The sequence below is a fragment of the Dermochelys coriacea genome, chromosome 10, assembly GCF_009764565.3.
Source record: "Dermochelys coriacea isolate rDerCor1 chromosome 10, rDerCor1.pri.v4, whole genome shotgun sequence".
Taxonomy (NCBI): domain Eukaryota; kingdom Metazoa; phylum Chordata; order Testudines; family Dermochelyidae; genus Dermochelys; species Dermochelys coriacea.
Window position 1 is genome coordinate 38,581,229 of NC_050077.1, and position 27,634 is coordinate 38,608,862.

General features: G+C 48.6%; 1 protein-coding gene across 3 annotated transcripts in view; it reads left to right on the forward strand.

The window, feature by feature from the left end:
* Positions 1-27,634, forward strand: part of CRAMP1 (cramped chromatin regulator homolog 1) — a 135,300-nt gene that overhangs the window by 7,385 nt on the left and 100,281 nt on the right. For all 3 annotated transcript variants that reach the window (XM_043494346.1, XM_038419742.2, XM_038419743.2), the window contains 3 exons: positions 12,564-12,757; positions 13,800-13,953; positions 17,164-17,247. In XM_043494346.1, coding sequence (XP_043350281.1) covers positions 12,564-12,757; positions 13,800-13,953; positions 17,164-17,247 — 432 coding nt within the window. The remainder of the gene's footprint in view (positions 1-12,563; positions 12,758-13,799; positions 13,954-17,163; positions 17,248-27,634) is intronic.

Here is a 27,634-nt window from a genome sequence, read left to right on the forward strand (position 1 = left end):
TTGGTTAACTGCAAATTACACTCATGCAAACAGGAAACCTTTTTGAGATATTTGATTTTTTTGTTTTTTTTTTAATTATATCCTTGAGCTTTGAAAATTGGTTTTCTCTCTGGATAATGAATAATTGTTTAAAACCTCCTTTCTCCTGTCTAATTCAGTCAGTCCATTTCCTTCCTCCCTGTTTACTTGCTCTCATTCATTGTGTTCCATGTTTATTATTGCACCCTCCTCCTTGTTCTGAAAATGACCAGGGAATAGGAGAGCTCTGCAGAATCTCTCTCATTACCCCCCCTCCCAAACAGTAGCACCAAAGTGCAGCTCCCTTGCCTACAAGGCGCTGAGTTACACTTGGTGCATGCCAGTAAGGGGTGTGGCTGCACAGCCATGTGGTTTAGGGGGAACACTGATGGAACTGTACCTTTCCACTTAAGGATATAACTTTTGTATGTTAAATATTGTAAGGTTCAGATTTTGTCACGATTATTTTTAGTAAAAGTCAGGGATAGGTTGTGGGCAATAAACAAAACTTCATGGGAGTCATGACCTGTCCATGACTTTTTTAAATATAACTGGGAGAAAGAGAGTTAGAAGGAGTAAGGAATGAAAGCTGAAACACTGCACCTTTAGGGAGGCGGAGGCACAGCCTTGGCTACAGCCCTGGCCAAAGCTACGGGGGTTGGGGGCGAGGCGCACAGGTCCCTGCCCGGGGAGAGGAAAGTGGTCGCACAGTCCGAGCCAAAACTGTGGGGGGGGGGGGGGGATGCGCACAGCCCCAGCTCCTGCCACAGCTTCGAGGGTGGGGGGGGGGATGCACTGCCCCAGCTCCATCTCTACCACTCACTGCTGAAGCTGAAGCCACAGAAGTCTGATAAAATCACAGAATCCATGACTAAATCATATCCTTAATTATAACAAGTTAATAAGGAATACTGTCTAGTGATACTTTTTAAAATAAACTATGCCCCAGGTGGGTTGACACAAAATATGTCCATAAATCCTAACTTTGTGTACGTACAACTTAGCTAGATTCTGTGTTAAATTTTGCATAAAAAAACCTCTTCCCGGCTAAGCCATTGTATGCTAATGATTTTTTTTTGTCTGATTGCATTTCCCCCCCAGCCATATTATAAAATCCTGTAAGGGGTGTGTGTAAGTGAAAGAGATTATAGTTTAAGTGCTCACATAAACTTAACAGTATCTCTATCATATCTTAAACTTGCTAAGTAATTTTGCAAGGTGAAAATACAAATGAGCACTCAGTTGTATGCTTAGTGCTGGTGTCTAAAATGCACACCTCTTCTTAGCCCTTTCTTTTAATGTGAGAGCAAGTGAATACTGATTTACTATGGGTGGGAGTCTCATGCCACATTTATTTAAAATGATGTACCATGTATGCAGATGTACCATGCCCATACTAGCCATGTATATCTTTGCACTTGTTAAAGTATGTACTGAATAGAGCAGTGGTTTTCAAACTTTTTCTGGCGACCCAGTTGAAGAAAATTATTGATGCCTGCGACCCAACGGAGCTGGGGATGAGGGGTTTGGGGTATGGGAGGGGCTCAGGGCTGGGGATGAGGGTTGGGGTAAGGATTCTGCGGTGTGGCCGTGAATGAGGGGTTCAGGGTGTGGGAAAAGGCTCTGGGCTGGGGCAGAGGTTTTGGGTGTGGGAGGGAGTCAGGTCTCTGGGCTGAGGGTGCAGCTCTGGGGTGAGGCTAGGGATGAGGGGTTTGGGGTGCAGGAGGGGGCTCTGGGATTGGGGGGCTCAGGGCTGGGGCAGGGGATTGGGAACCGGGGTTACTTCAGGCGGCTCCCAGTCAGCAGCACAGCGGGGTTGCTAAGGCAGGCTTCTTGCCTGTCCTCACACCACGCTGTGCCCCGAAAGCGGCTGGCAGCAAGTCTGGCTCCTCGGCGGAGGTGTGCAAGCAGCTCCTTGTGCTCTCGCCTGCAGGCACAACCCTCCACCCCCAGCTCCCATTGACTGGGAACCAGCCAATGGGAGTGTGGAGCTGGTGCTCGGGCTGGGGGCAGCGTATGGAGCCCTGTGGCCCCCCCCCCCCCCCGCCTAGTAGCCAGATCTGCTGCTGGCCACTTCTGGGGCGCAGTGCAGTGTCAGAAAAGGTAGGGACTAGCCTGCTTTAGATGGGCAGCACCGCTGACAGGACTTAACAGTCCGGTCGCTGGTGCTGACCAGAGCTGCCGCAACCCAGTAATGGGTCGCAACCCACAGTTTGAAAACCACTGGTGTAGAGAATGCTTCTAAAGATGTTTTTTGTGTATAGTTCCCTGACAGCAATTAAAATGGGACATACTGAAACAAGTTTAGCTATACTTCAGCTGTCTGATTTGTGCACGTAGTATAGGGGAGATGGAAGACGCTTGCCATTAGGTTTCATCTTTATTGGCCTTTTAATTGCCTTGTTTGAAGCATCAGGTGTCAGTAGTAAAACAGCGGTGTGAACATATCCAGGGGCTAGTGCTGTCCTAGACTTGTACTTGTGAGAGGCCCATGCCATTTGCTGTAGAAGGCAAACAGGCTATGAATTAGTTTTCCCATTACAGGGCAAATACTCAAAATGAAGCATCAGCCATGCCTGCTTTTTATCCTATTCCTAGCTGGAGCTGCTTTTTCCTCTCTGAGCAGAAAGCAAATCAGATCTAGGCTTCAGCTTTGGAGGGTTGCCCCCCAGGTCAAGGTGCTTTGCTGAATTCCTGAAGTACATGCTTTTTATGGGGTTGATTGATTCATTTTTTCACTGCAGTGTGTTGTGTTATATCTGGCCAATGAAAGGAAGTTGACTGCAGTTTAACAATGGGACTGATTTGTTTGGAGAGCAGTGAGGAAAAGGTTTCAACACCTGTCTTGCATTTGGTTGCTTTTTCAACAAGAAAGATATTGCTATGAACGTAGCAGGATGCTTTTGTAACCTTTCTGAAACCTAAACCTTTAAACCTTACACAAGTGCACCTGGGCCATAGGGATAAGTATTTTGCTATGTAACTGTGCTGGACTATTAAATTAATTCAAGGGCTTACATAAAATCTTAGAGCCAAGAAGGAATTTTCTACCATAGTCTTTCTAATACAATCCTTCACCTAAGAAGTACTTCTGAAGAAGTTATATGCAGTCCTAGTGTCACTGATTGCTATAACGAAAGACCAAAACATCTACAAAGATTGTTCAAAAATAATCTTTCCACATCTTAAAAGATGGTATTCAATAGATATGTTTTTAGGAAATGGAGATAAAAGCATATTTAACTCTTAATTTTGCCCTCGTTCTATGCGAGTAACAGTAAAAACCACATTCTTTTCCAACAGATATACCTGGTAGATGTTCAGCAGGCAGCTAACGAGTGACCCTTGAAAATGGCATTTTGCATACTGTACTCATTTTAATATTGGCCTGTAGAATGTGGATAAGGGGAGCTTAATCAAATGTATGTTCAGTTAGGCTGGTACAGGGGAGATTAACTCTCTATAGAGTAACCCTTTGTATGCAGGACCCATCAGGTGAAGCTGTGAATTTTCTGACTTTTAAAAGGTGCCAGTGCAGGTGTGGGAGACCAAACATTAAGCTGCTGTTTGGAGCCTGCATGGAAGAACTCTTTGTTACTAGCCTTTGAGACACCAATGTTGTCTCTGACTCATCTATTGTATCTGATGTATGCATTATTCCATTGTTTCTAATGTGCACGTTAGGTTTTTGCATTTCGATCCTTAGTTTTTTTTTGTAGTGCAGTTTTTTTAGCAAATTTCCTGTCTTCATGCTTCTAAGTAGAATATCTGGGTTCTCGCAGTCAGAACATGAAGATTATGAAGATAAAACTCAAGCCACGTGAGAGGGAAATGGCTGTTTTCTGAAGTCCAGACGAAATACTAAAAATTTGAGTCCTGTTCAGCCTAATGTGATTTCCGACCTCTTAATTTATGTGTACTTGTTTACCAGGCTAAGTACTAGGTTTTACCAACTGTCCAGAATTTATAGAGGTTTAAACTTGCACAATTGATTGAGAGGCAGGCCCAGAGACCCAGCACAGAGGGACATGGTGAAGCTAGGCAGTGGGGCCCAAAGCATCAGTCACAGAAGTCTCATGTACCAGTACTACCAGGCTTATAAATGTGTAGGGACCACTGCACTAACAAAATGAGTAAATGGAGCCAAAACACCAGTGTTGTAGGGTTCATACACGTAGTTTTGTTTGGACTCGTACCTCACAGGTCATTGCAAATACCAGCATGTACAGAAACTTCTGCCTTTACAATTAATAGCACAAGAACCAAATGCTAAGAACTCTTGCTTCCAAACTCTGTGCTTTCTACCTACTGTGCAGGAGTTCTTTCTCCCATGTGCAGGGTAGTGGAAGAAATTGTCAGAGATACGATCATGTGGGATGACCAGTTTTGGGACTCATGTAACTTGATGTCAACAGACAGATCAAGAATAGCCTCTGTGTCTCATCTGCAATGAGGTCCTTTTATAAATGTTCTTTTTAGAATAGACACCTAACTGAAATTCTTGAAATATTCCTCTTCTGGTATCCAACAACTTTGTGATGGATGGTGAGCTTCAATGGAGGTGTGTGTGTGTGTGTGTGTGTGTGTGTGTGTGTGTGTGTGTGTGTGTGTGTGTGTGTGTGTGTAAAAAAAAAAAAAATATATATATATATATAAGTAGTATAGCAAGAACTTAAATCATGGATTTCCAGAGGCAAAACATGATGTATGAATATCTTAATTTTCTTCAGTCCCTTTCGTTCAAAATACTTTATAAAGTTATGATGGGGATAATCCACACTGCCCCACTGAAATGCAGCCACACTAGGGTAGATTCTGGCAACTAGCTGGTGAACAGCATTGTGCGCGATAATGAGGGAGGACGATTTTGCAAAAAGAGGATAGACTTGAATTCCCCTTGTTGGCTAGAGGTTTGAAGACTAGGATCTTGATTCCCAGGGATAGATTCTCTACAGGATCTCCCCCTAAGTCTAGAGGTCTGCAAAACATGGTCCACGGATACCTGTGGATATAAAGCAGATGTCTCAGATTTGCAGGGCTCTATCTGTTTTTGAGAGAAATCTTTATAGTAATGATAGATTGAAATGTCATTTTCAAATAACATATTAGAAAAAACATTCAGATCTGTCTCTTTTGATAAGCAATTCTTGGTTTTAAAACAGGTTTTTTTTCCTTCTGAGCCACCTATTAGCAGTGCTGAATGGTTTTACTATAAAAAGCTATCGCGTCTTAATGTCAAAATACGAGCCTTTTGGAGATTTTATTTCACAGTTTTTGTATCTTTCAAACTTTTCTATAAATGTGTGAGTTTAGATTCAGGGGATAGAAAAGTTGTTTATTTGCAAAGTATTTTAAAAATTACATTGATTTTTCTTTACTTCTGGTAGACTGAACCTCCTTTTGGTTCACACACCTCCCCAAGGTAGTAATAATTTTCTGCTGAAAGATAAAGTCTAAACTAGGAGACCATAAGAAACAGTCTTAAAATTATTGCTGTGTTAACTATGCACTTCATATGAAATGTTGTATAGTTACACTCAAAAGAAAAATATGTAATTTCAAATTTTCTTACAAAATATTTTTAAACAAGTTAGTTTGGAATATTCTATGTTACATTTGAATCAAAATTACCTTATTTAAAATATAAAGCAAAACTATTTTTAACACCCCAAATTAGTAACCATTTGTCTTCTGAAACAAAAGTAGTCACGCTTTCCTTTAAGTTTTGCATTCAGGTTTCTCTTTCCCTTGCACAATGTAATAAACCTAGAACAGTTCAATTCCCTGCACTCTGTTGCAATGCTATTAGGATCCAATGTCCCCAACTCTTGTATGGGGAACACAGAATCTTGAATTCCAGAGTTGGTAGGTAAATGGAAAAGCTGCTTTCAAATATTTATTCAATAGTTTATTTTTAAACCTAAGCATATATAATAGAATCTTGCTAATTCACACAAAGAGCTAGGAAATTTACTGTAGATTGCTTACTCATCAGTTCACAAAATTACACAAACAACAATTAAAAAAACAAATCGAGGCAACATATTCTCTTTAAAATAACAGGAAAGCAGGCCATACAAAATGACACAAAGGTAAATACTATGTGAGGAAGCAAATACTCACCAGCAACCACACACCACACAACAGAACCACTAACCCAGGAACCTATCCTTGCAACAAAGCCCGTTGCCAACTCTGTCCACATATCTATTCAGGGGATACCATCATAGGGCCTAATCACATCAGCCACACTATCAGAGGCTCGTTCACCTGCGCATCTACCAATGTGATATATGCCATCATGTGCCAGCAATGCCCCTCTGCCATGTACATTGGTCAAACTGGACAGTCTCTATGTAAAAGAATAAATGGACACAAATCAGACATCAAGAATTATAACATTCAAAAACCAGTTGGAGAACACTTCAATCTCTCCGGTCACTCGATCACAGACCTAAGAGTGGCTATACTTCAACAAAAAAGCTTCAAAAACAGACTCCAACGAGAGACTGCTGAATTGGAATTAATTTGCAAACTGGATACAATTAACTTAGGCTTGAATAGAGACTGGGAATGGATGAGTCATTACACAAAGTAAAACTATTTCCCCAAATGCATCCGATGAAGTGAGCTGTAGCTCACGAAAGCTTATGCTATTTCCACCAAATGCATCCGATGAAGTGAGCTGTAGCTCACGAAAGCTTATGCTCTAATAAATTTGTTAGTCTCTAAGGTGCCACAAGTACTCCTTTTCTATTTCCCCATGGTATTTCTCCCCCCCACCCCACCCCCCACTGTTCCTCTGATATTCTTGTTAACTGCTGGAATTAGCCTACCTGCTTGTCACCATGGAAGGTTTTCCTCCTTTCCCCCCCCTGCTGTGGGTGATGGCTTATCTTAAGTGATCACTCTCCTTACAGTGTGTATGATAAACCCATTGTTTCATGTTCTCTGTGTGTGTGTATATAAATCTCTCCTGTTTTTTCCACCAAATGCATCCGATGAAGTGAGCTGTAGCTCACGAAAGCTTATGCTCTAATAAATTTGTTAGTCTCTAAGGTGCCACAAGTACTCCTTTTCTTTATGTGAGGACAGTATGAGTATCCAACATTTCTACCAAATGTGATAGCTAGCTAGAGAAGTGGTCATAAGTGTAATGTTTTATGATGTATTAAACTCAGGTTTAATATTAAAAGAGAGGCTGTTGTGTGACAAAATGTATCTCTACTTTGACAATTTTCAGAGTAGCAGCCGTGTTAGTCTGTATTCGCAAAAAGAAAAGGAGTACTTGTGGCACCTTAGAGACTAACAAATTTATTTGAGCATAAGCTTTCGTGAGCTACAGCTCACTTCATCGGATGCATCCACCAAATGCAAAATTTTTCCACCAAATGCATCCGATGAAGTGAGCTGTAGCTCACGAAAGTTTATGCTCAAATAAATTTGTTAGTCTCTAAGGTGCCACAAGTACTCCTTTTGTTTTTACTTTGACAATGGTAGTCTAATTTTAAAATGTTAGTGCTTCATAGAATGTTATTGAAGATAGTAGTGTGTTTTATTTAAAATGTAATGTAGTCAGTAAACATTCTAAAATCTTTATAGAGAAGTGGGGTTGGGCAATGTTTTTTGTGAGAACTGTCAGATTTGTAAATTAGTATTATGCTGTATTCTATCACTGATTGTCAATCTAGGGTTTCTCTAGCTAAAGAACTGTTAAGGTGAATAGAGAAGAGCTCCCAACTCCCTTCAATGACATAGAATCATAGAATATCAGGGTTGGAAGGGACCCCAGAAGGTCATCTAGTCCAACCCCCTGCTCAAAGCAGGACCAAGTCCCAGTTAAATCATCCTAGCCAGGGCTTTGTCAAGCCTGACCTTAAAAACCTCTAAGGAAGGAGATTCTACCACCTCCCTAGGTAACGCATTCCAGTGTTTCACCACCCTCTTAGTGAAAAAGTTTTTCCTAATATCCAATCTAAACCTCCCCCATTGCAACTTGAGACCATTACTCCTCGTTCTGTCATCTGCTACCATTGAGAACAGTCTAGAGCCATCCTCTTTGAAACCCCCTTTCAGGTAGTTGAAAGCAGCTATCAAATCCCCCCTCATTCTTCTCTTCTGGAGACTAAACAATCCCAGCTCCCTCAGCCTCTCCTCATAAGTCATGTGCTCTAGACCCCTAATCATTTTTGTTGCCCTTCGCTGTACTCTTTCCAATTTATCCACATCCTTCTTGTAGTGTGGGGCCCAAAACTGGACACAGTACTCCAGATGAGGCCTCACCAGTGTCGAATAGAGGGGAACGATCACGTCCCTCGATCTGCTCGCTATGCCCCTACTTATACATCCCAAAATGCCATTGGCCTTCTTGGCAACAAGGGCACACTGCTGACTCATATCCAGCTTCTCGTCCACTGTCACCCCTAGGTCCTTTTCCGCAGAACTGCTGCCGAGCCATTCGGTCCCTAGTCTGTAGCGGTGCATTGGATTCTTCCATCGTAAGTGCAGGACCCTGCACTTATCCTTATTGAACCTCATTAGATTTCTTTTGGCCCAATCTTCCAATTTGTCTAGGTCCTTCTGTATCCTATCCCTCCCCTCCAGCGTATCTACCACTCCTCCCAGTTTAGTATCATCCGCAAATTTGCTGAGAGTGCAATCCACACCATCCTCCAGATCATTTATGAAGATATTGAACAAAACGGGCCCCAGGACCGACCCCTGGGGCACTCCACTTGACACCGGCTGCCAACTAGACATGGAGCCATTGATCACTACCCGTTGAGCCCGACAATCTAGCCAGCTTTCTACCCACCTTATAGTGCATTCATCCAGCCCATACTTCCTTAACTTGCTGACAAGAATGCTGTGGGAGACCGTGTCAAAAGCTTTGCTAAAGTCAAGAAACAATACATCCACTGCTTTCCCTTCATCCACAGAACCAGTAATCTCATCATAAAAGGAGATTAGATTAGTCAGGCATGACCTTCCCTTGGTGAATCCATGCTGACTGTTCCTGATCACTTTCCTCTCCTCTAAGTGCTTCAGGATTGATTCTTTGAGGACCTGCTCCATGATTTTTCCAGGGACTGAGGTGAGGCTGACCGGCCTGTAGTTCCCAGGATCCTCCTTCTTCCCTTTTTTAAAGATGGGCACTACATTAGCCTTTTTCCAGTCATCCGGGACTTCCCCCGTTCGCCACGAGTTTTCAAAGATAATGGCCAAGGGCTCTGCAATCACAGCCGCCAATTCCCTCAGCACTCTCGGATGCAATTCGTCCGGCCCCATGGACTTGTGCACGTCCAGCTTTTCTAAATAGTCCCTAACCACCTCTATCTCTACAGAGGGCTGGCCATCTCTTCCCCATTTTGTGATGCCCAGCACAGCAGTCTGGGAGCTGACCTTGTTAGTGAAAACAGAGGCAAAAAAAGCATTGAGTACATTAGCTTTTTCCACATCCTCTGTCACTAGCTTGCCTCCCTCATTCAGTAAGGGGCCCACACTTTCCTTGGCTTTCTTCTTGTTGCCAACATACCTGAAGAAACCCTTCTTGTTACTCTTGACATCTCTTGCTAGCTGCAGCTCCAGGTGCGATTTGGCCCTCCTGATATCTTTCCTACATGCCCGAGCAATATTTTTATACTCTTCCCTGGTCATATGTCCAACCTTCCACTTCTTGTAAGCTTCTTTTTTATGTTTAAGATCCGCTAAGATTTCACCATTAAGCCAAGCTGGTCGTCTGCCATATTTACTATTCTTTCGACTCATCGGGATGGTTTGTCCCTGTAACCTCAACAGGGATTCCTTGAAATACAGCCAGCTCTCCTGGACTCCCTTCCCTTTCATGTTAGTCCCCCAGGGGATCCTGGCCATCTGTTCCCTGAGGGAGTCAAAGTCTGCTTTCCTGAAGTCCAGGGTCCGTATCCTGCTGCTTACCTTTCTTCCCTGCGTCAGGATCCTGAACTCAACCAACTCATGGTCACTGCCTCCCAGATTCCCATCCACTTTTGCTTCCCCCACTAATTCTACCCGGTTTGTGAGCAGCAGGTCAAGAAAAGCGCTCCCCCTAGTTGGCTCCCCTAGCACTTGCACCAGGAAATTGTCCCCTACGCTTTCCAAAACTTCCTGGATTGTCTATGCACCGCTGTATTGCTCTCCCAGCAGATATCAGGAAAATTAAAGTCACCCATGAGAATCAGGGCATGCGATCTAGTAGCTTCCGTGAGTTGCCGGAAGAAAGCCTCATCCCCCTGGTCCGGTGGTCTATAGCAGACTCCCACCATGACATCACTCTTGTTGCACACACTTCTAAACTTAATCCAGAGACACTCAGGTTTTTCCACAGTTTCGTACCGGAGCTCTGAGCAGTCATACTGCTCCCTTACATACAGTGCTACTCCCCCACCTTTTCTGCCCTGCCTGTCCTTCCTGAACAGTTTATAACCATCCATGACTGTACTCCAGTCATGTGAGTTATCCCACCAAGTCTCTGTTATTCCAATCACGTCATAATTCCTTGACATCACCAGGACCTCCAGTTCTCCCTGCTTGTTTCCAAGGCTTTGTGCATTTGTATATAAGCACTTGAGATAACCTGTTGATCGCCCCTCATTCCCAGTATGAGGCAGGAGCCCTCCCCTCACAGACATTCCTGCCTGTGCTTCCTCCCGGTATCCCGCTTTCCCACTTACCTCAGGGCTTTGGTCTCCTTCCCCCGGTGAACCTAGTTTAAAGCCCTCCTCACTAGGTTAGCCAGCCTGCTGGCAAAGATGTTCTTCCCTCTCTTCGTAAGATGGAGCCCGTCTCTGCCCAGCACTCCTCCTTCATGGAACACCATCCCATGGTCAAAGAATCCAAAGCCTTCTCTCCGACACCACCTGCGTAGCCATTCGTTGACCTCCACGATTCGACGGTCCCTACCCAGGCCTTTTCCTTCCACGGGGAGGATGGACGAGAACACCACTTGCGCCTCCAACTCCTTTATCCTTCTTCCCAGAGCCACGTAGTCCGCAGTGATCCGCTCAAGGTCATTCTTGGCAGTATCATTGGTGCCCACGTGGAGAAGCAGGAAGGGGTAGCGATCCGAGGGCTTGATGAGTCTCGGCAGTCTCTCCGTCACATCACGAATCTTAGCCCCTGGCAAGCAGCAGACTTCTCGGTTTTCCCGGTCAGGGAAAATCTGAATTGTGGGGGATTAATAAATTTAGTATTCTTGGAAGAGGAGAGAATTTTTTCTACTTTTGCACTATTTGGGAAGCCACTAGTTTGCTGGAGCCCATGAGAACCCAAAGCGATCGTACCAGAACAGTGCAGAAGCTAAAATGCTTTTGTTGTTGTGAAATAATTGTAATATGGAACCTTATTGCACTGTGACTTAGGCTGTGTCTACTCTGCCACTTTCAGCGCTAAAACTTTAGTCGTTCAGGGGTCTGAAAAAAACACCCCCTTGAGCGACAAAAGTTTTAGTGCTGAAAAGCACCAGTATAGATGGCGCTTTATCGCTGGGAACCATACTCCCAGTGATAAAGCTACCACCCTTCGTTCGTGGTGTGGTTTTTTAATTGCCGGGAGAGTTCTCCCCCAGCGATAAAGCGTGTCTATGCTGCCCACGTCACAGTGCTGCAGGGGCTGCGCTGTAACGTGGGCAGTGTCGACATACCTTAACTCTTGCCTTATTTACATTCCCTGAAATTCTCTTCCCTCCTTCCTCTTACCTCCTTTGCACTTAGTGTAGCCCATTTCATCTTCCCTATCATTTTCTTTTAAGCTACCTCCTTTTCCATCCAGCTTTATCTTCCTATTTTCACTGTTCGCATGATTCTGCTACTCTCTGAATCTTGCCTTTTGGAGTGTTGACAAATTGACAAGGGTGCTGCTTCCAGACAGGCAGTTGTGTTTATGGAGAGCAGTCAGACCAACATGAGACTGGGTGTTAACGATGGGGGGCTTGTTCGTCTTTGAGCTACAGCTCACAACTTCAGAGTCATCACACTCCAAAGATACTGTTTTATGTACAGCAGAGGGGATTACTGAGAACACTGCTCCAATGAATGAGGTGATCATTTATTAGTGCTTCTTTTTTAATCAACTGAGGTATTGCAGTTTTGAGTTTTAAAGCTGGATCTTGCAGCCCTCAGTTCAGTGGATTACTCATATGCACATCAGTATTCAACATTGTATTTAGGTTCTTTTCAGCTGTGCCAGGACATATGTACTTCTATTATATACCAGTATAGGGACTGCAGCTTGCATCTTCCTTCTAGCGCCTCTGAAGAGAGATGCTCTCACCTATCTTCCATATCTCTGGAGATGATCAATTGACCCACTCCAACCTTCCTTGTGTTTGCCTGCTAACCTTCCTGCTGAGGCATACTGCTGCTTTTCATAGCTTTCAGCAACTCATCATCTGCCTAATGTGTTTCAGGTGAAAACCTTGGAAAACATGGTACAGTCAAGAAATCAGACATTTTCTTTTAATTCTCTAGGATTTTTCCCCTTTATATGACCTCTCACAATGCTTCTAATTTCACTTTTGTTGTCTAAAGGGACAGATAATGGAGGGACCTCATCTGGTAGCACATCAGGAATTCCTCCCAATGTTCCTGCTGGGAGTTCTAAGACTGCCACCAGGAGCCTGGGGACCTCAAGTGGAGAGAAGGAGGAAGGAAAGAAGGTCAGACGTCAGTGGGAATCATGGAGCACAGAGGACAAGAATACCTTCTTTGAGGGACTTTATGAGGTGGGTGTGTGTGTGTGTATATGTATATATGGAAAAAGAAAGGCAGGCAGCTGGCCTGGTGCTGCTTATGGAGCCCATGCTTGGCTGGCTTGGTTTTATGTTTAAACGAAAACTTGATTTGGGAGTTTGTAGAGGATGACATTTCAGATTGGTTTTGTATGTGCACATATCCTGTATACAAGTGAGCAAAACTGGCTGCACAATGCATGTGAACCATAGAATCATAAGAAGGTACGGCTTGAAGGGACCTTGAAGTAAAGTCCGTCTTCTTGTACTGAGGCAGAACCAAAACTATCTGCTTAAAAACATCAGGCTCTGTGAAGCTAGAAGAAGAAATCCGTTTCCTATATGCATGCAACCCCCAAACCTCCTATTTTCTTACCTTGTCCATAGAATTTGTACGTGTTTGAGGTTGTCTATTAAAATAAAGTGCCTGTCTCGAGATGTAATGAACAAAGTTGCATCATTCCTGTGCATTGATAGGGCCATTTCTCTATTTTATTCCATCTTCCTGAAAAAACAAAATGTTAAATCCTCAGCAAGAACTTCTTAATGGATGTGAGCATTCCATAATGAACACACAAGCCCTGACAATGAAATCATGGGATGATTAGTATTTTATTTTCATTTACACAATGACTGTAATAAAAGCACAATTTAAAAGTAGTGTGTAAATTGTTTCCAGTGGGGAAAAGTACATATGGTGCCCCCATCCCAACATTCAGAAATAAAATGTATACAATTGTGCTGCATTATTTTTTTTACATGGCAGCATAACCTCAGTTCTTTATTATAGTTTTATAGAAGTTAGAAATGGAAAACATCTTTGGCAGAGAACAACCCTCTCACATCAGCTGTCACACAGTCTTAAACTCCTAAACAGGATCTGGCCAGGCCTATAACTGGATAGGAGAAATGGAAAAGCCCTAGCTAGATCATAAAGTCCAGAAGATGATAGTCTTTGTCATTAGATGGGATTCCTCATCGTTTTTATCCTCTGTACTTTGTTCTTTAATTGGTTTTGAATCTTGTACTTTTTCAGCATGGGAAGGACTTTGAAGCTATTCAGAACAACATTGCCCTGAAGTACAAGAAGAAAGGTAAACCAGCAAGCATGGTGAAGAACAAAGAGCAGGTCCGGCACTTCTACTACCGCACCTGGCACAAGATCTCTAAATATATTGATTTTGATAATGGTGAGTATGCAGTGGGAGTGGATTTCATGACCAGCTCAGGGTTTGGGATGAGTATTCCTTCTGGTGGGAGTTGGAGCCCTGTCTTCTAATATGCAGAGCACAGAATGGTGAAGATAAGAAAAATAAATATCTGATATTGCTGAATACCTTGTACTGTACCTGTCATGGCCACAAATAGGCTCACTCACACAAATTTAAAACAAAATATATTCCAGTTAGAAAACAAGACCATTCCTCTGTTACTAACCCCATGCACCTATAATAAATATTCATCTAACTATTGACCTAATCAGCAAAAAGCCAGATTAAAGAGATGTATCTTTCAACATATCCTGGATGTCACCGCTCCAAGGGTTTCGACTTTGATGGTAGACAGCCAGAGCATTGTAGCTAATTATGACTTCAGCAATCCTAACTTCTTGGGTCAAGCAAAATCCAGTAAGAAGCAAATTAGTCTGCATGCTAACATATGGCCAAAATGTTGAACTTTTCTTGCACTTGTATACTCAATAAATGTCTAAATTCCTTTATTTCACTGAATGGACAATCCAAGATAATTCTAAAAAAATTATGGGGGTTTTTTTTTCCCTCTTGTTGGACAGTGGTGGGGAAACCATATAGCCAAGTAACTGGAAATAGTGATTCCTACCTGTAATAGTAATTAGTGCTAACTGAGTTCTGAATTCACTTGAATTGTATGCACTTAGTGAAACTAGGGTCCAGGACTGTTTGCTGGTAACCTTGTCTAGATGATGGACTTAGATTTTTTTTTTTTTATCTACCTAAGCGTGTGAATTCCTAACATGTAATATCTTAACATTCAAAAGAACTAATCAGGAGGGCCTCTTATATTAGCAAGTTGAGCAGCAAGTACAGGTCCCCTTAGTTTTCATATTCTACTGATCCTGTATTCTAGTTATACATTGTACTCCTGGGAGAATTCTGCGCCAAAAAAAATTAAAATTCTGCACACTATTTTAAAATTCTGCAAAATTCTGCTTATTCTATTTGTCAAAATAGCACAGTATAATCACACCAGTTTCAATTATTTTTGGTCATTTATTTCAAAATACCTGTCAGCAACTATGTTTAACTATACAGACAACAAAAAAGATTCAGGAACTGTTTTTTGACAAATTCTTTACTAGGCATATTAATACAGAACTCTGAATAATAAATCATTTAAACTACAATACAGAACCATATTTCCCACACCCCTCAGAAGAGGCTTTCAGGAGTCAAGGGTAACGGAGGAACTGAGAGAGGGGGAAGTAAATTGCTGGGAAGGAGCCTGGGTGTGAAATTGGAGGGTTGTTGGGTATGGGTGGGAAAAGTATGGAACAGGTTTGGGGGGGGCAGGGCGTGATTGGTAGGGAGCTTCTCCCATGCAGACCCTGGCTGACCCCTATCCTCTCCCATTCAGTCAGGCACATCTGCTTCTGTCCTGATGTTCCTGTACCCCATGTGTCCTTGCACCCCCTGCACCTCCCTCCCCTCTGTGGTCCTGTACCTCCACTCCCATTCAGCCGCTGCCCCAGTTTGTCCTCCCCCACTAGCCCTTATGAGCCCCTGTCTGACCCCCCAGCACCCTATGCTGTCTGTCTCCTGACCTGGCCTGACAGGTGCTGCAAAGAAGGCAGGCTCTTTCTTTTCCCTCGCTGGCTGGGAGCTGCCACTGTTCTATTGCCACAGCGCCATCTGAGGGGCAAAAGGCAGAACTGCAGCAACATTTCAGCAGAGGCTTTTTTTTCTGTGCAAAAAATTAAAAAGATGCGTGGTTCATTAATTACGTATGTGTAGTAGCGCAGAATTCCCTCAGGAATATATATTGTTACATCTAGAAGGTGGTAAATACATTTGCCCTTAAACAGTCCTTTAACTTTTGCCATAATCCCCACAATCAGTTCATCCCGTTAATTTTTACAGCTACAACCACTCTTGTTAAAGAAATGCGCTTGTCTGAGAGAGACAGATAAGATTTTTCAGTGCTGATGACCAGTTGCAAATGAAAGTAGTTCTTTAGCATGTGTTACAACATGCTTCTCGGAAAACAGAAGCAGCATGTAAAGGCTCTAGAGTAAAATCCCTTTAAATATTGATTGGTCTTGCCTTTTAAGATTAGGATTTTTAAGAATATTTCCATTTATAAAGCACAGTTAGCATAGGTATTCTTCGAATGTTCCCTCTATACACAGAAGATGGTCACAGATTGTGAGATCAAACAAGCCTTAGTTTTTAATTTAAAAATAAATGACCCTGCAAATCCAGCATTGGAAGAAACTTATCTGCATAGAAGTTCAGAAGTCCTTCCAAAATCGATCGTCAGTTGTGGTCTGGATAAGCAGAAATGAATAAATGAAGGTAAAATAGCAAAATCTGCAAGGTATGAAATCTTCTTAGCTGCCAGTGTAGAGGTTTAAGAATCTGAGGAGCATGTGGCTAAACTTGAGTACTGGTGAAAATGCATATGGCTAAATTTTGGACTTATTTGTAGCCTGCAAATCAAAGAGAATTGCAATTGTCACCACAGCATCAGGTATAAATATTTCTTGGTCTGATTTGTATGCCAAAGGGTTTTAACGTTCTCCATGGATATAAGCTGTAATATGCTACCACAATACAAATAAAATGCCCACACCAATGTATTCTGTTGGAAGAAAAAATTACAGAAATTGAACCAAAAATTAGAAAAAATACATATAACATTTCAAAATGTACTGATATCTTCTAGAAAACTCAAGTGTGTGTGTGTGACTCAACACACAGATGTATGTATATTTGAGTTTTCTAGAAGGCATCAGTGTGTCTTGAAACTTAACTTGATTATAGTTATAGACAGCTAACTTGAGTGGTGATGGAGTTGTGGGGTAATAGCAAATTGTCACCTCTAACTTCAGTTCATTTTGCTGAAACATTTTGTTAAAATTCTGTGAAATCTTTTCTAAGTTTTTGATCTTGTATAAAAATGTTGCATTTCCAAGACATAAAGTCATAGCTATGAAATACATGCAGTCCTCTGATTTAGCATTACTGTGAAATAAGACTTAGAGCTATCTGCAGTGAGATCTTTGTGTATTTGTTAAATATGTGGATTTGTGTCCCTTTCATTGAGGAAAGTTGCTTGGACTATTGCAGCTCATGGCATATCTGCAGTGAGGGCGCTCTCTCTCTCTCTCTCATATTTCACCTGATACCTGTTTTGTTTTACAGTGTTTTCTCAAGGTCTGAAAAAATCCTCTCTGGAGCTTTATGGCTTAGTCTGTTATGGGGAACTAAGGAAGAAGATTGGGGGCTGTGAGTATGAATTTCCTCTAGTTTTTTTTAACTGTAGTATCTACCGTGAGGACTGGGCTTGACTTGTACTGTTGTGCTTTGGTTGCTTTCAAAATGTCTGCCCGTTGTATTCTGGTGCAGTTCTGTGTTGTGTAGCTTTCTTAAGGGAATTTTTTCCCTATAAGAATTTTTTTTGGCCAGTCACATGGGATTCCCATTTTTCTCTAATATAATATTTATTTAGCTTTCTTTATGCACTGTGACAAAGCTCTGTCTTTGCCTCCGTGGGTCCCGTGTTTCCTGGCGGATTTCGCTATCCTCAGAGGCTCACTGTGACCCTTCACATAACCCTTCTTTCTGTAGAGACAAGGGTCACAGTCTACTGAGCCATTTTAATCATAAGCCAGCGAGGGAGGTGAGGAGAAGTTATCCTTCCTTGCACAGTCTCTGTTGTCTCCCAGTCTCAGTGATTAATCAGGAGGCAAAGGTGGGGGGGAGCCCGGGCCCACCCTCTACTCCGGGCTCCAGCCCAGGGACCCTAATAGTATCAGCTATGGTAGCTGACCTTTTAGAAACATGACATGTACAATTCCCTGGGCTACTTCCCCCACAGCAGCCCTCACTTCTTCAAGCTCCACTTCACCCTTACCTCAGGGCCTCCTTCCTTGTGCCTGATATGGTGTGTACTATGCAGCCTCTCCAACAGCACAACTTCTTCCCACAGCTCATGACATGCACACCCACCTGACTGACTGGGAGGCTTTTAACTAGTTTCAACCAGCCCCCGATTGGCTTCAGGTGTCCCAATCAACCTTGCATTCTCCCTTCCTTCTGGAAAGTTCTTAATTGGCCCCAGGTGTCTGTCTTGACCTGGAGCAGCTTCCATTTCACTTAACCTGGTACCAGGGATTTGTTTAGCCAGGAGTGAATCTCTCTCTCCCTCCCACTGTTCTTCCATAGCCTTCTAGCTTGGAGGGAGGTGGGAAGCTGCTACTCCTGCTGCTAGGCCCTAAGCTCTCCCTGCTGCTCCAGCTGCTCCCCTGGCTGGGCCAGACACCCCCCCACCCCGTACTCTGCTACCTGGTTGCTGGACCCCCCACTCTTGGGTGCTGCTACTGCTCCAACTGCAGCCCTGGGGTGGGGGGGCTGCTAGCCCACTCCCCAGAGAGGAGAAGTGAGGGACCCCAGCCACTGCTGTTGTGGACACCACCACCACCTGAGAGGGGTCCTTTCTGCCTTCCTGGACCACCACCTGGAGTTCCTGGAGCTGCTGCTGCTGCTGTGGAGTCTGCTGGCTGGAGCTGCTGAAGCCTGAGGAGGAGAAAAAGAAGAGAACCATCTACCAGTGGGGGAGCACCTAGAGACTTTGCAGACCACCGAGGAGGGGGCCCTAAGACTGAGTAATTTTCAAACTGTGCACTTGTGGTGGGGGCCTTGACCCTGTTTCCAGGGACACGGGGTGTGGCGTGGAGCTGCCCCCCGATCCATCTGCGTGTGTCCCCCCAACCCCCACCACTAATACCACCACTGCTGCCCCCTCCACCACCCTCACTGGCTGTATACCATCTGCCTCAGCTCCTGCCTCTGGACTCAGCTGCTTGCTTGGCTTGCCATGCCCTATTTCCACCCTTTGGGCCAGAAGCAGCAGCCAGCCTAAACAGACATTGTGAAAGCGCATGTGGGCACATGTGCCCCCCCAAGGACTGCCTATCCCCCAGCTTTGTCCTTGCAACCTGCCCCATTTTCCCTTTGCAGCTTTTGCCCCCCCCTTTTGCCCCAGCCCCTGCTTACTACCTTCAGTTCATTTGCCTGCCCCGCCCATTTCCTCCTGCAGCCTCTGTCTGTTTGCTTTACCCCAGCCTCTGAGGCTAGCTCCTTGGTTTCCCTGCCCTACCTCTAGTCTGCTTAGTCCCTTGCTCCGTGCGCCCATGCCCCCTCCCATGCGCTTGTGCAGCTCCCCATTTTAGTTGCAACCCTTTTCACTGCACCCTGAATGTTGCTGTATCCTCTCCTCCCTTAGTGCACCAAGAGGAGCCGGAATTCCACCTTGTGTCGGTGACTGACCCCTGATTGCCCCCCGTCCAGCCCACCCCTTTTGGTGCCCTCCTCCCCTGCCTGCAGCCTAGCGGGGAGGGGTAGTCGACCTGCTTCCCCCCTCCCCTCCTCCTTCTGGTGTCTCCCCTTCCCTCCCTGCTCATGATGGCAGGGGATGAGATGAGTGGGGCCCCTCCAGCAGCCTAAGCTGCCCCTCCCGCCTGCCCCTCCGTCACCCCCGCAAGCTTCTACCTCCGCTGCTGAACCGTCTCCCACTGCCCCTGCTGGGGCACCAGCAGCGACGGGCACCGGGGTGACCTCCACTGCTGCCATGACTCTCACCCCTCAGATTCGGGGGGAGCCCCCTCAGCAGGCGGGAAAGGCCAGAGAAAGAAAAGGGGGAAGGGCTCCGCTAAAAAGACCAAGCCCTCCATGGCAGGAGCTGCCCCCAATGCCCCGGGCCCACCGCCGGCTGGGGCGTCCCTCCCGCTGTTCCCTCCACCGGCTCTGTAGGTGTCTTTCCCCCGGCCCCCAGGGCGTACGCCCAGGTGGCGGCAGCCCCCCTGCTTGCCGCTTCGTCATCTCTCCTGCCCACCGCCTCCACTACCATCTATAGCGGCCGGGGCCCCTTTCCCACCATAACCAGGAAGCACGGCGTCCGTTGCCTCCTGGTGCCCGCCTCGCTCCACGTGGAGACTTGTGTGTGGGCGTTGGCGAGGGTAGTGGGGCCCACGGCCATTGTGGCGGCCTCCAAAAGGTATGGCAAGGTCGTCATCTTCTTAACATCGGAGGCCGCCGCCCAGGAGGCAGTGGAGAAGGGCCTGGCAGTAGGGGGCGACTTTGTCCCCTTAGAGCCACTAGAGGACCTGGGCGTCCGCCTGGTCCTGACCTCCGTCCCTCCCTTTCTCCCCAATGCCGCCCTGTCAGCCGCCCTTTCTACCTTGGGGAAGCCCATCTCTGTCATCAGCCCTTTCCCGTTGGGCTGCAAAGACCCCGCCCTCCGTCACGTCCTCTCATTCCGCCGGCAAGTGCAGCTTCAACTGCTGCTGGCGGCGCGTGACGGGGTGGCGCTGGAGGGGTCTTTCCTAGTCCCCTACCAGGGGGCCCATTACTGGGTACATTATTCCACGGGGGAGGCTCGGTGCTACCTCTGCCGGGCGATGGGGCACGTCCGGAGTGACTGCCCCTTGGCCCGGCAAGTAGGGGCATCCGGGACCCCCGAGCCCCGGCAGGGCACCGGCTCTGTCATCGCCGGCGCCCCTGGCTGCCCGGTGCCCAAAACCATCCCTCCTCCTTCCCAGTCCACCATTGCTCCTGCTTGGGCCCAAGGGGCACCTCCCCAACTATGCCCAGAAGAGCAGGAGAGCCCCGCCCGCGCTACTTGCAATCTGGCGGGGCCTGTGGAGGAGGGTGCGGCAGGGACACCACCAGGCATGGGAGAGGGCCCGCCCCAAGGGGAAATCTTCCCTCCCTTGTGCTGCCCCACCATTATCCCCTCTAGTCCCTGAGCCATCGCCTCTGCCCCCTGACATGACCCCTGCTAGCCAGCCCCCAGATGATGCCATGGAGGGCTGGGCTCTAGTCCAGGGGAAGCGGGGCAAGCGGAAGGCTCGAGCTCCGCTCCTTCCATCTGATGCGGAGGCCCCCCGGAAGACCAGGAAGGGGGGCACCGATGCCGAGCCTTCCACTCTACCCACGGTGCGTTCCATCCACCAGTGCCGGCTGGGGAAGACGTGGCAGCACTGGAAAGCACTATCTCCCCTCCACTGGAGTCCCTCCCCTCCAAGGCCCCCGAGGCGCCATCTGAAACCTCAGTGTGCCCCGAGGCAACCGTCGCATCAGGTGCTGGCGTGGAGAATCCCGGGGTGGCTGAAAATGATTTCCCGTCTATATATGAGGAGATCGAGGCCCTGTGTCTGACCCCGGTCACCCAGGGGGAGGACGACCCTATGCCAGCGGGCCTCGATCTGGGCGACTTCACTCCAGCCACCCTTTCCCCATGTTCCCTCCCCCTAACATTTGCTTCTGCTCCCACCTCGGAGGAGCCCCTGGACTCCTCCATCAACCCAGCTGCAGATGGCAACCCGCTGAGAGCCACCGAGCCTGTTGAGATGACGGCCAGTGCCACGCAGCCGGGACCTGAGCCACCAGGGGCACCCCTCGTTGGTGAGGAGCATTCGACTTCCTTCCTGGGAGAAGGCCCTACAGAAGAGAGTCCACCTCCTGATGCCGTGGCTGCCAAATCCACCATAGAGCTTGCGCCCGGCATCACGGAGACCCCTCTCCCCGCCAAGATTCTCGCCTCTAACCCTGCCCCTGCCTCCATCCTGTCCACCTGCCGAGATGTTATTGCTGCCCCTGGGGCTGTCTCCTTCCCTTTTCCAACAGATGACTCCCAGGGAGCGGCCTTTGTGTTTACCCGTCCCGACTCACTAGGGGCTGCTATCCTCCCGCTGCCGCCCCCTATCGACCCAGGGTTCCAGGCAGGCCTAGTGACGCCAACCCATCAGGAGCCCCGTCGAGGGTTTGCACCCTGTCTGCCCGTCTCGGCGGGCCACAGGGCTGTACCAAGGGCCCCGTCAGGGAGTAACCAGGAGACCGTAACCCCACCCCCCCACTGCGAGAAGAGTTGTGGGAGTTTTTAGAAGACGTCCGTGGCTCCCGCAACAAAGTACAGCTCGCTCTCCAGCGATGGGGGGACTTTAATCAAATCCTCCGGGCCGCAAGGGCCCTCATGGAGGAGGGTAAAAGGACAGGGAGGCAGGGCGCCGCGGCCTATCGGCGGGTCCGCCTCTTCCGTGACTTCTTACTTACCTACGCGGTAGGTCACAGGCTGCTGTGCGGCCCGTCAGGAGCCGTGAGCATCCCTGCCGGCGAGGATCCCCTCCCAACCCTCCTCATGACGCCTCTTACCATCACAACATTGAACGCCCGTGGCTGTAGGATGGGTCTCCACAGGTCCAAGGTGCTCTCCTTCCTTCGGGGGGGGGGTACTCTGTGGTTTTCCTGCAGGAGACCCATAGGGATCCGACCGCCGAAGACAGCTGGTGGCTGGATTGGGGGGACAGGGTCTACTTTAGCCATCTCACAGTTCATATGGCTGGAGTGGTGACCCTGTTCTTCCCCTGACCTACGGCCTGAGGTGCTGGGGGTCGCCCAGGCTGTGCCGGGCCACCTGCTGCACCTCCAGGTCTGCATGGAGGGGCTTGTAGTCAATCTCATCAACATCTATGCCCGGCAGCGAATCCGGAGCGGCTGCAATTCTATCGGCAGGCGTCGCCTTCCTTGGCATCTTGGATCATCATGAGTGCTTGGTCCTGGGAGGGGATTTTAACATCACCCTTGAGGAGCGGGGCCGCCGTCCTCCAGGAGATAGTCGAACACCACTCCCTGGTGGACGTCTGGCGCGACCACCACCCGCATGACACTTCCATGTTCACCTTTGTCCGGGTGGAGGCCCATCAGTTGCGCCACTCCCAGTTGGACCGCATTTATTTATCACGCTTCCATTTTTCACGAGCCCACTTCTCCAGCATCCGGCCGGCCCCATTTTCTGACCATCAAATAGCCACCGTGACAGCCTCCCTCTGCGTGGAGAGGCCGGGGCCGGCCTATTGGCATTTTAACAACAGCTCGCTGGAGGAAGCGGGCTTCATGGCGTCCTTCCGGGAGTTCTGGCTGGCCTGGCGAGGGCAGCGACGTGCCTTTCCCTTGGCGCAGCGGTGGTGGGACCTAGGGAAGGTGAGCGCCCGGCTCTTCTGCCGTGACTACACCCGGGGCGCCAGTCGACGGAGGGATGCGGCGATAGAGCAGTTGGAACGGGAGGTCTTAGAGCTGGAGAGGCGTCTGGCCGCCAACCCTGAGGATCCGCCCCTCTGCAGAGCGTGCCGGGAGGAGCTCCGGACCCTCGAGGACCATAGGGCCCGGGGTGCTTTTGTTCGATCCTGCATCCGTCTCCTTCGGGAGATGGATCGCGGCTCCCACTTCTTCTACGCCCCGGAGAAAAAGAGGGGGACTAAAAAACGTATCATCTACCTACTGGCAGAAGATGGCACCCCCCTCACGGATCCGGTGGAGATGTGCGGGAGGGCGAGAGCCTTCTACGCAAGCCTTTTCTCCCCGGATCCGATCAATCCTAACGCTTGCAGAGTGCTCTGGGAGGAGCTCCCGACGGTCAGCGTGGGTGACCGAGACCGGCTAGAGCTGCCTCTCACTCTGGCCGAGTTCTCGGAAGCCCTCCGTCGCATGCCCACCAATAAATCTCCGGGCATGGACGGGTTCTACCGCGTGTTCTGGGACGTCCTGGGCCCAGACCTAGCCACCGTCTGGGCCGAGTCTTTGCAGAGCGGGGTCCTCTCTCTTTCGTGCAGGTGAGCCATGCTGGCCTTATTGCCGAAGAAGGGGGACCTCCGCGATTTACGAAAATAGCATCCTGTCTCGCTCCTCAGCACAGACTACAAAGTCGTGGCAAAAGCCATCTCGCTGCGGCTAGTGTCCGTGCTGTCGGACATGGTCCACTCAGACCAGACCTACACCGTCCCGGGTCGCAGCATCTTCGACAACCTATATCTGGTCCGGGACGTTTTGGAACTTGGGTGTAGGGATGGTCTGTCGTTCGCCCTCTTGTCCCTGGATCAGGAGAAGGTATTCGACAGGGTGGATCACGGGTATCTCCTGAGCACTCTGCAAGCGTTTGGCTTCGGACCCCAGTTTGTGGGTTTTCTCCGGGTGCTGTACGCCTCCGCAGAGTGTTTGGTCAGGCTCAACTGGACCCTGACCGAACTGGTCAGCTTCGGGCGAGGAGTACGGCAGGGGTGCCCCTTCTCGGGCTAGCTGTACCCTCTGGCGATCGAGCCCTTCCTCTGTCTCCTCTGAAGGAGGTTGACAGGGTTGGTGCTGCGGGAGCCGGAGCTGCGTCTGGTTCTATCGGCGTACGCTATGACGTGCTCCTCATGGTCCAGGACCCGGGCAACGTGGCGCGGCTGGAGACTTGCCAGGCCATCTATTCGGCAGCCTCCTCCGCGCGGGTCAACTGGGTCAAGAGCTCTGGCTTGGTGGTAGGGGACTGGCGGCAGGCAAGCTCCCTCCCACCCGCGCTTCAGGCTATTCGGTGGAGCACGGGTCCGCTGCTCTATCTTGGCATTTACCTTTCTGCCATGCATCCCTCTCCGCTGGAGAACTGGCAGAATTTAGAGGGCGGGGTGATAGAGCGGCTCCGAAAATAGACAGGACTACTCCGGTGCCTCTCCCTTCGAGGGAGAGCGCTGGTGCTTAATCAACTAGTCTTGTCCATGCTCTGGTTCTGGCTCAACACCCTGGTCCCGGCCCCGGGTTTCCTTGCCAACCTCCGGACATCGATTCTGGAGTTCTTTTGGTCAGGACTGCACTGGGTCCCTGCAGGGGTTCTCCATCTACCTCTGGAGGAGGGAGGGCAGGGCCTGAAATGTCCACTTACACAGGTCCATGTCTTCCATCTCCAGGCCCTGCAGAGGTTCCTTTATGGTGAAGGTAGTCCGGCGTGGAGGATACTGGCACACGCCTTCCTGCGCCACTTCCAAGGGCTCCAATACGACCGGCAGCTCCTTTATCTCCATCTGAGAGGTCTTCCGCGAGACCTCTCTGGGCTGCGGGTCTTGTACTAGGACCTCCTCTGGGCATGGAAACTCTTTTCAACGACCATAGATTCATAGATACTAAGGTCAGAAGGGATCATTCTGATCATCTAGTCCAACCTCCTGTACAGCGCAGGCCACAGAATCTCACCCACCCACTCCTACGAAAAACCTCACCTATGTTTGAGCTATTGAAGTCCTCAAATCGTGGTTTAAAGACTTCAAGGAGCAGAGAAGCCTCCCTCAAGTCAACCATGCCCCATGTTACAGAGGAAGGCGAAAAACCTCCATGGCCTCTCCAATCTGCCCTGGAGGAAAATTCCTTCCCAACCCCAAATATGGCAATCAGCTAAACCCTGAGCATATGGGCAAGATTCACCAGCCAGATACTACAGAAAATTCTTTTCTGGGTAACTCAGATCCCATCCATCTAATATCCCATCTCAGGGTCCGTGGCGGCCACCAAGGGGGCAGATCTCCTCGCGGAGCCCCTGCTACACAACCCCCAGCTCCGTGTGCAGGTGGCTGAGTCCCGCTCGGTGCGCCAGAGGTTGGTCCTGGCAGGAGTCACAAGAGTCGGAGACTTCCTGGACTATAACCAGGGAGACTGGCTGGATCCCCTGACGCTCGCTCAGCGCATGGGGCTCTCCAGACCTTGTACTCGCTGGCGCATACTTCAGGAGGTGAAGGCCGCTCTGCCGCCCGCTGCTCGGGTTTATCTCGACCGGATCCTGCACGAGGGCACACCCCGCCCACCTCCTACCCCAGGCCCGCTGGACCTTTTAATTGAACCCCTGCCCCGTGGACCCAACCGACCCCCTCACCCCTTCACTGGAAGCCGGCTGCACGAGATGCAGCCGGTCTGCTTTCAAACCGCGCCAAGAAAACATCTCTACATGCTCATGCTCGACACCCTTCACGTCCTCACCCTCATGTCCCGCCCTGATACAAAATGGCGGGACCTTCTGCCACCTTTGGAGGGTGAGGAGCCCCAGTGGGCCAGCCTATATTCCACCTTAGTCCCAAGGCCCGCCGGTGATGTTAGTTGGCGGCTCCTTCACAAAGCTGTGAGCATGGGCGTGTACTTGGCGCGGTTCACCTCAATCCCAGACACCTGCCCCTTTTGCAGTGTGAAGGAAACCTTGCCACATATATACCTGGAGTGTGCCAGGCTGCAGCTCCTATTCCGGCTCCTCACCAATATCTTATTACGCTTTTGGTTGCACTTTTCCCCTCACCTTCTTATTTATGCGCTCCTTATCTGTGGCCCCACAAAATCACGGGATCTCCTCATGAGCCTCCTCCTGGCCTTAGCTAAAATGGCCATCTATAAAACCAGAGTGAGGAGGTTGGCCGATGGAGTCTTCTGTGACTGTGGGGCCTATTTCCGATCCTCGGTCCGTTCACCTATCCGGGCAGAGTTCCTCTGGGCGGCGTCCTCTGACTCCCTTGACGCTTTTGAGGAGCATTGGGCGCTGTCTGATCATACCGGTTCTCTGCTCGGTGTCCCCATACAGTTCTCTTCATTTGACCCTTTGACCACACCCCTGTACCTGTTATTTCATTAGTTGTCCCCCGAAATTAATTGGAATCTAGGTCCTGTGGGTCTCCCTTCTAGGCTTCGCCCGCCCACTTCCCGAATTCCAAAAGGACTACTTTTGGGCAACTTGGGATGCCAGGCAGTATGCTCGTGAGAGACCATCAGCGTTGCCATGGTGGCATCCAGCCCTGTGCTGTATGCGGAACTGGAATGGTTGGAGGGATAAGAACTATCTGGTGACCCTTGCATTCTTTTCCTTATTCCGTTGCATCCACTGGAGGGGTGCATGGTCCGTTACAAGAATAAATCGCCAGCCTAAGAGGTAATAACGCAGTGTCTCCACAGCCCACTTGACAGCAAGGCATTCTCTCTCGACTACTGCGTATTTCTGTTCTCTTGGGAGAAGCTTTCTGCTTAGGTAGAGGATCGGGTGTTCCTCTTCTCCCACTTTTTGCGACAGAACTGTTCCCAACCCCACCTCGAAACGTCTGTTTGTAAAATAAATTCCCTGTTAAAGTCTGGGGCTATGAGTACAGGGTCATTACAGAGGACCATCCGAAGGTCTGTAAATGCCCCTCTGCTGCATCGGTTCACTTTACCATGTCTGGACCTCGGGCCTTCACCAGGTCTGTTAGGGGACTTGCCCTAGTGGTGAAGTGGGGAATAAACCGTCGGTAGTAGCCTACCACGCCTAGGAAAGCACAGACCTGCTTCTTTCTGGTCGGCCAGTGCCAGTTTTGAAGTGCCTCTAACTTATTCGTTTGGGGCTTCACTATGCCCCTTCCCACAATATATCCCAGATACCTAGCCTCTGCTAGCCCTATGGCGCATTTAGCGAGATTAGCAGTGAGGCCAGCGTACCTTAAGGTGCGCAGTACTGCCTCAACTTTCTCCAAGTGGGTTCCCCAGTCTGGCGTATGGATGATGACATCCTAGGTATGCAGCTGCATAACTAGTATGGGGGTGCAGCAGCTTATCCATGAGGCTCTGCAATGTGGCTGGGGCCCCATGTAACCGAAAAGAGAGGACGGTGTACTGGAATAGCCCCTCCAGGGTGGAGAATGCTGTCTTTTCTTTAGCTTCTTTGGTCAGAGGAATCTGCCAGTACCCTTTTGTCAGATCCAGTGTAGTCAAGAATTGGGCACTACCCAGTTGGTCAGCCAGTTCATCGATGCGTGGTATGGGGTATGCATCAAACTGGGATATTTCATTCAATCGGCGA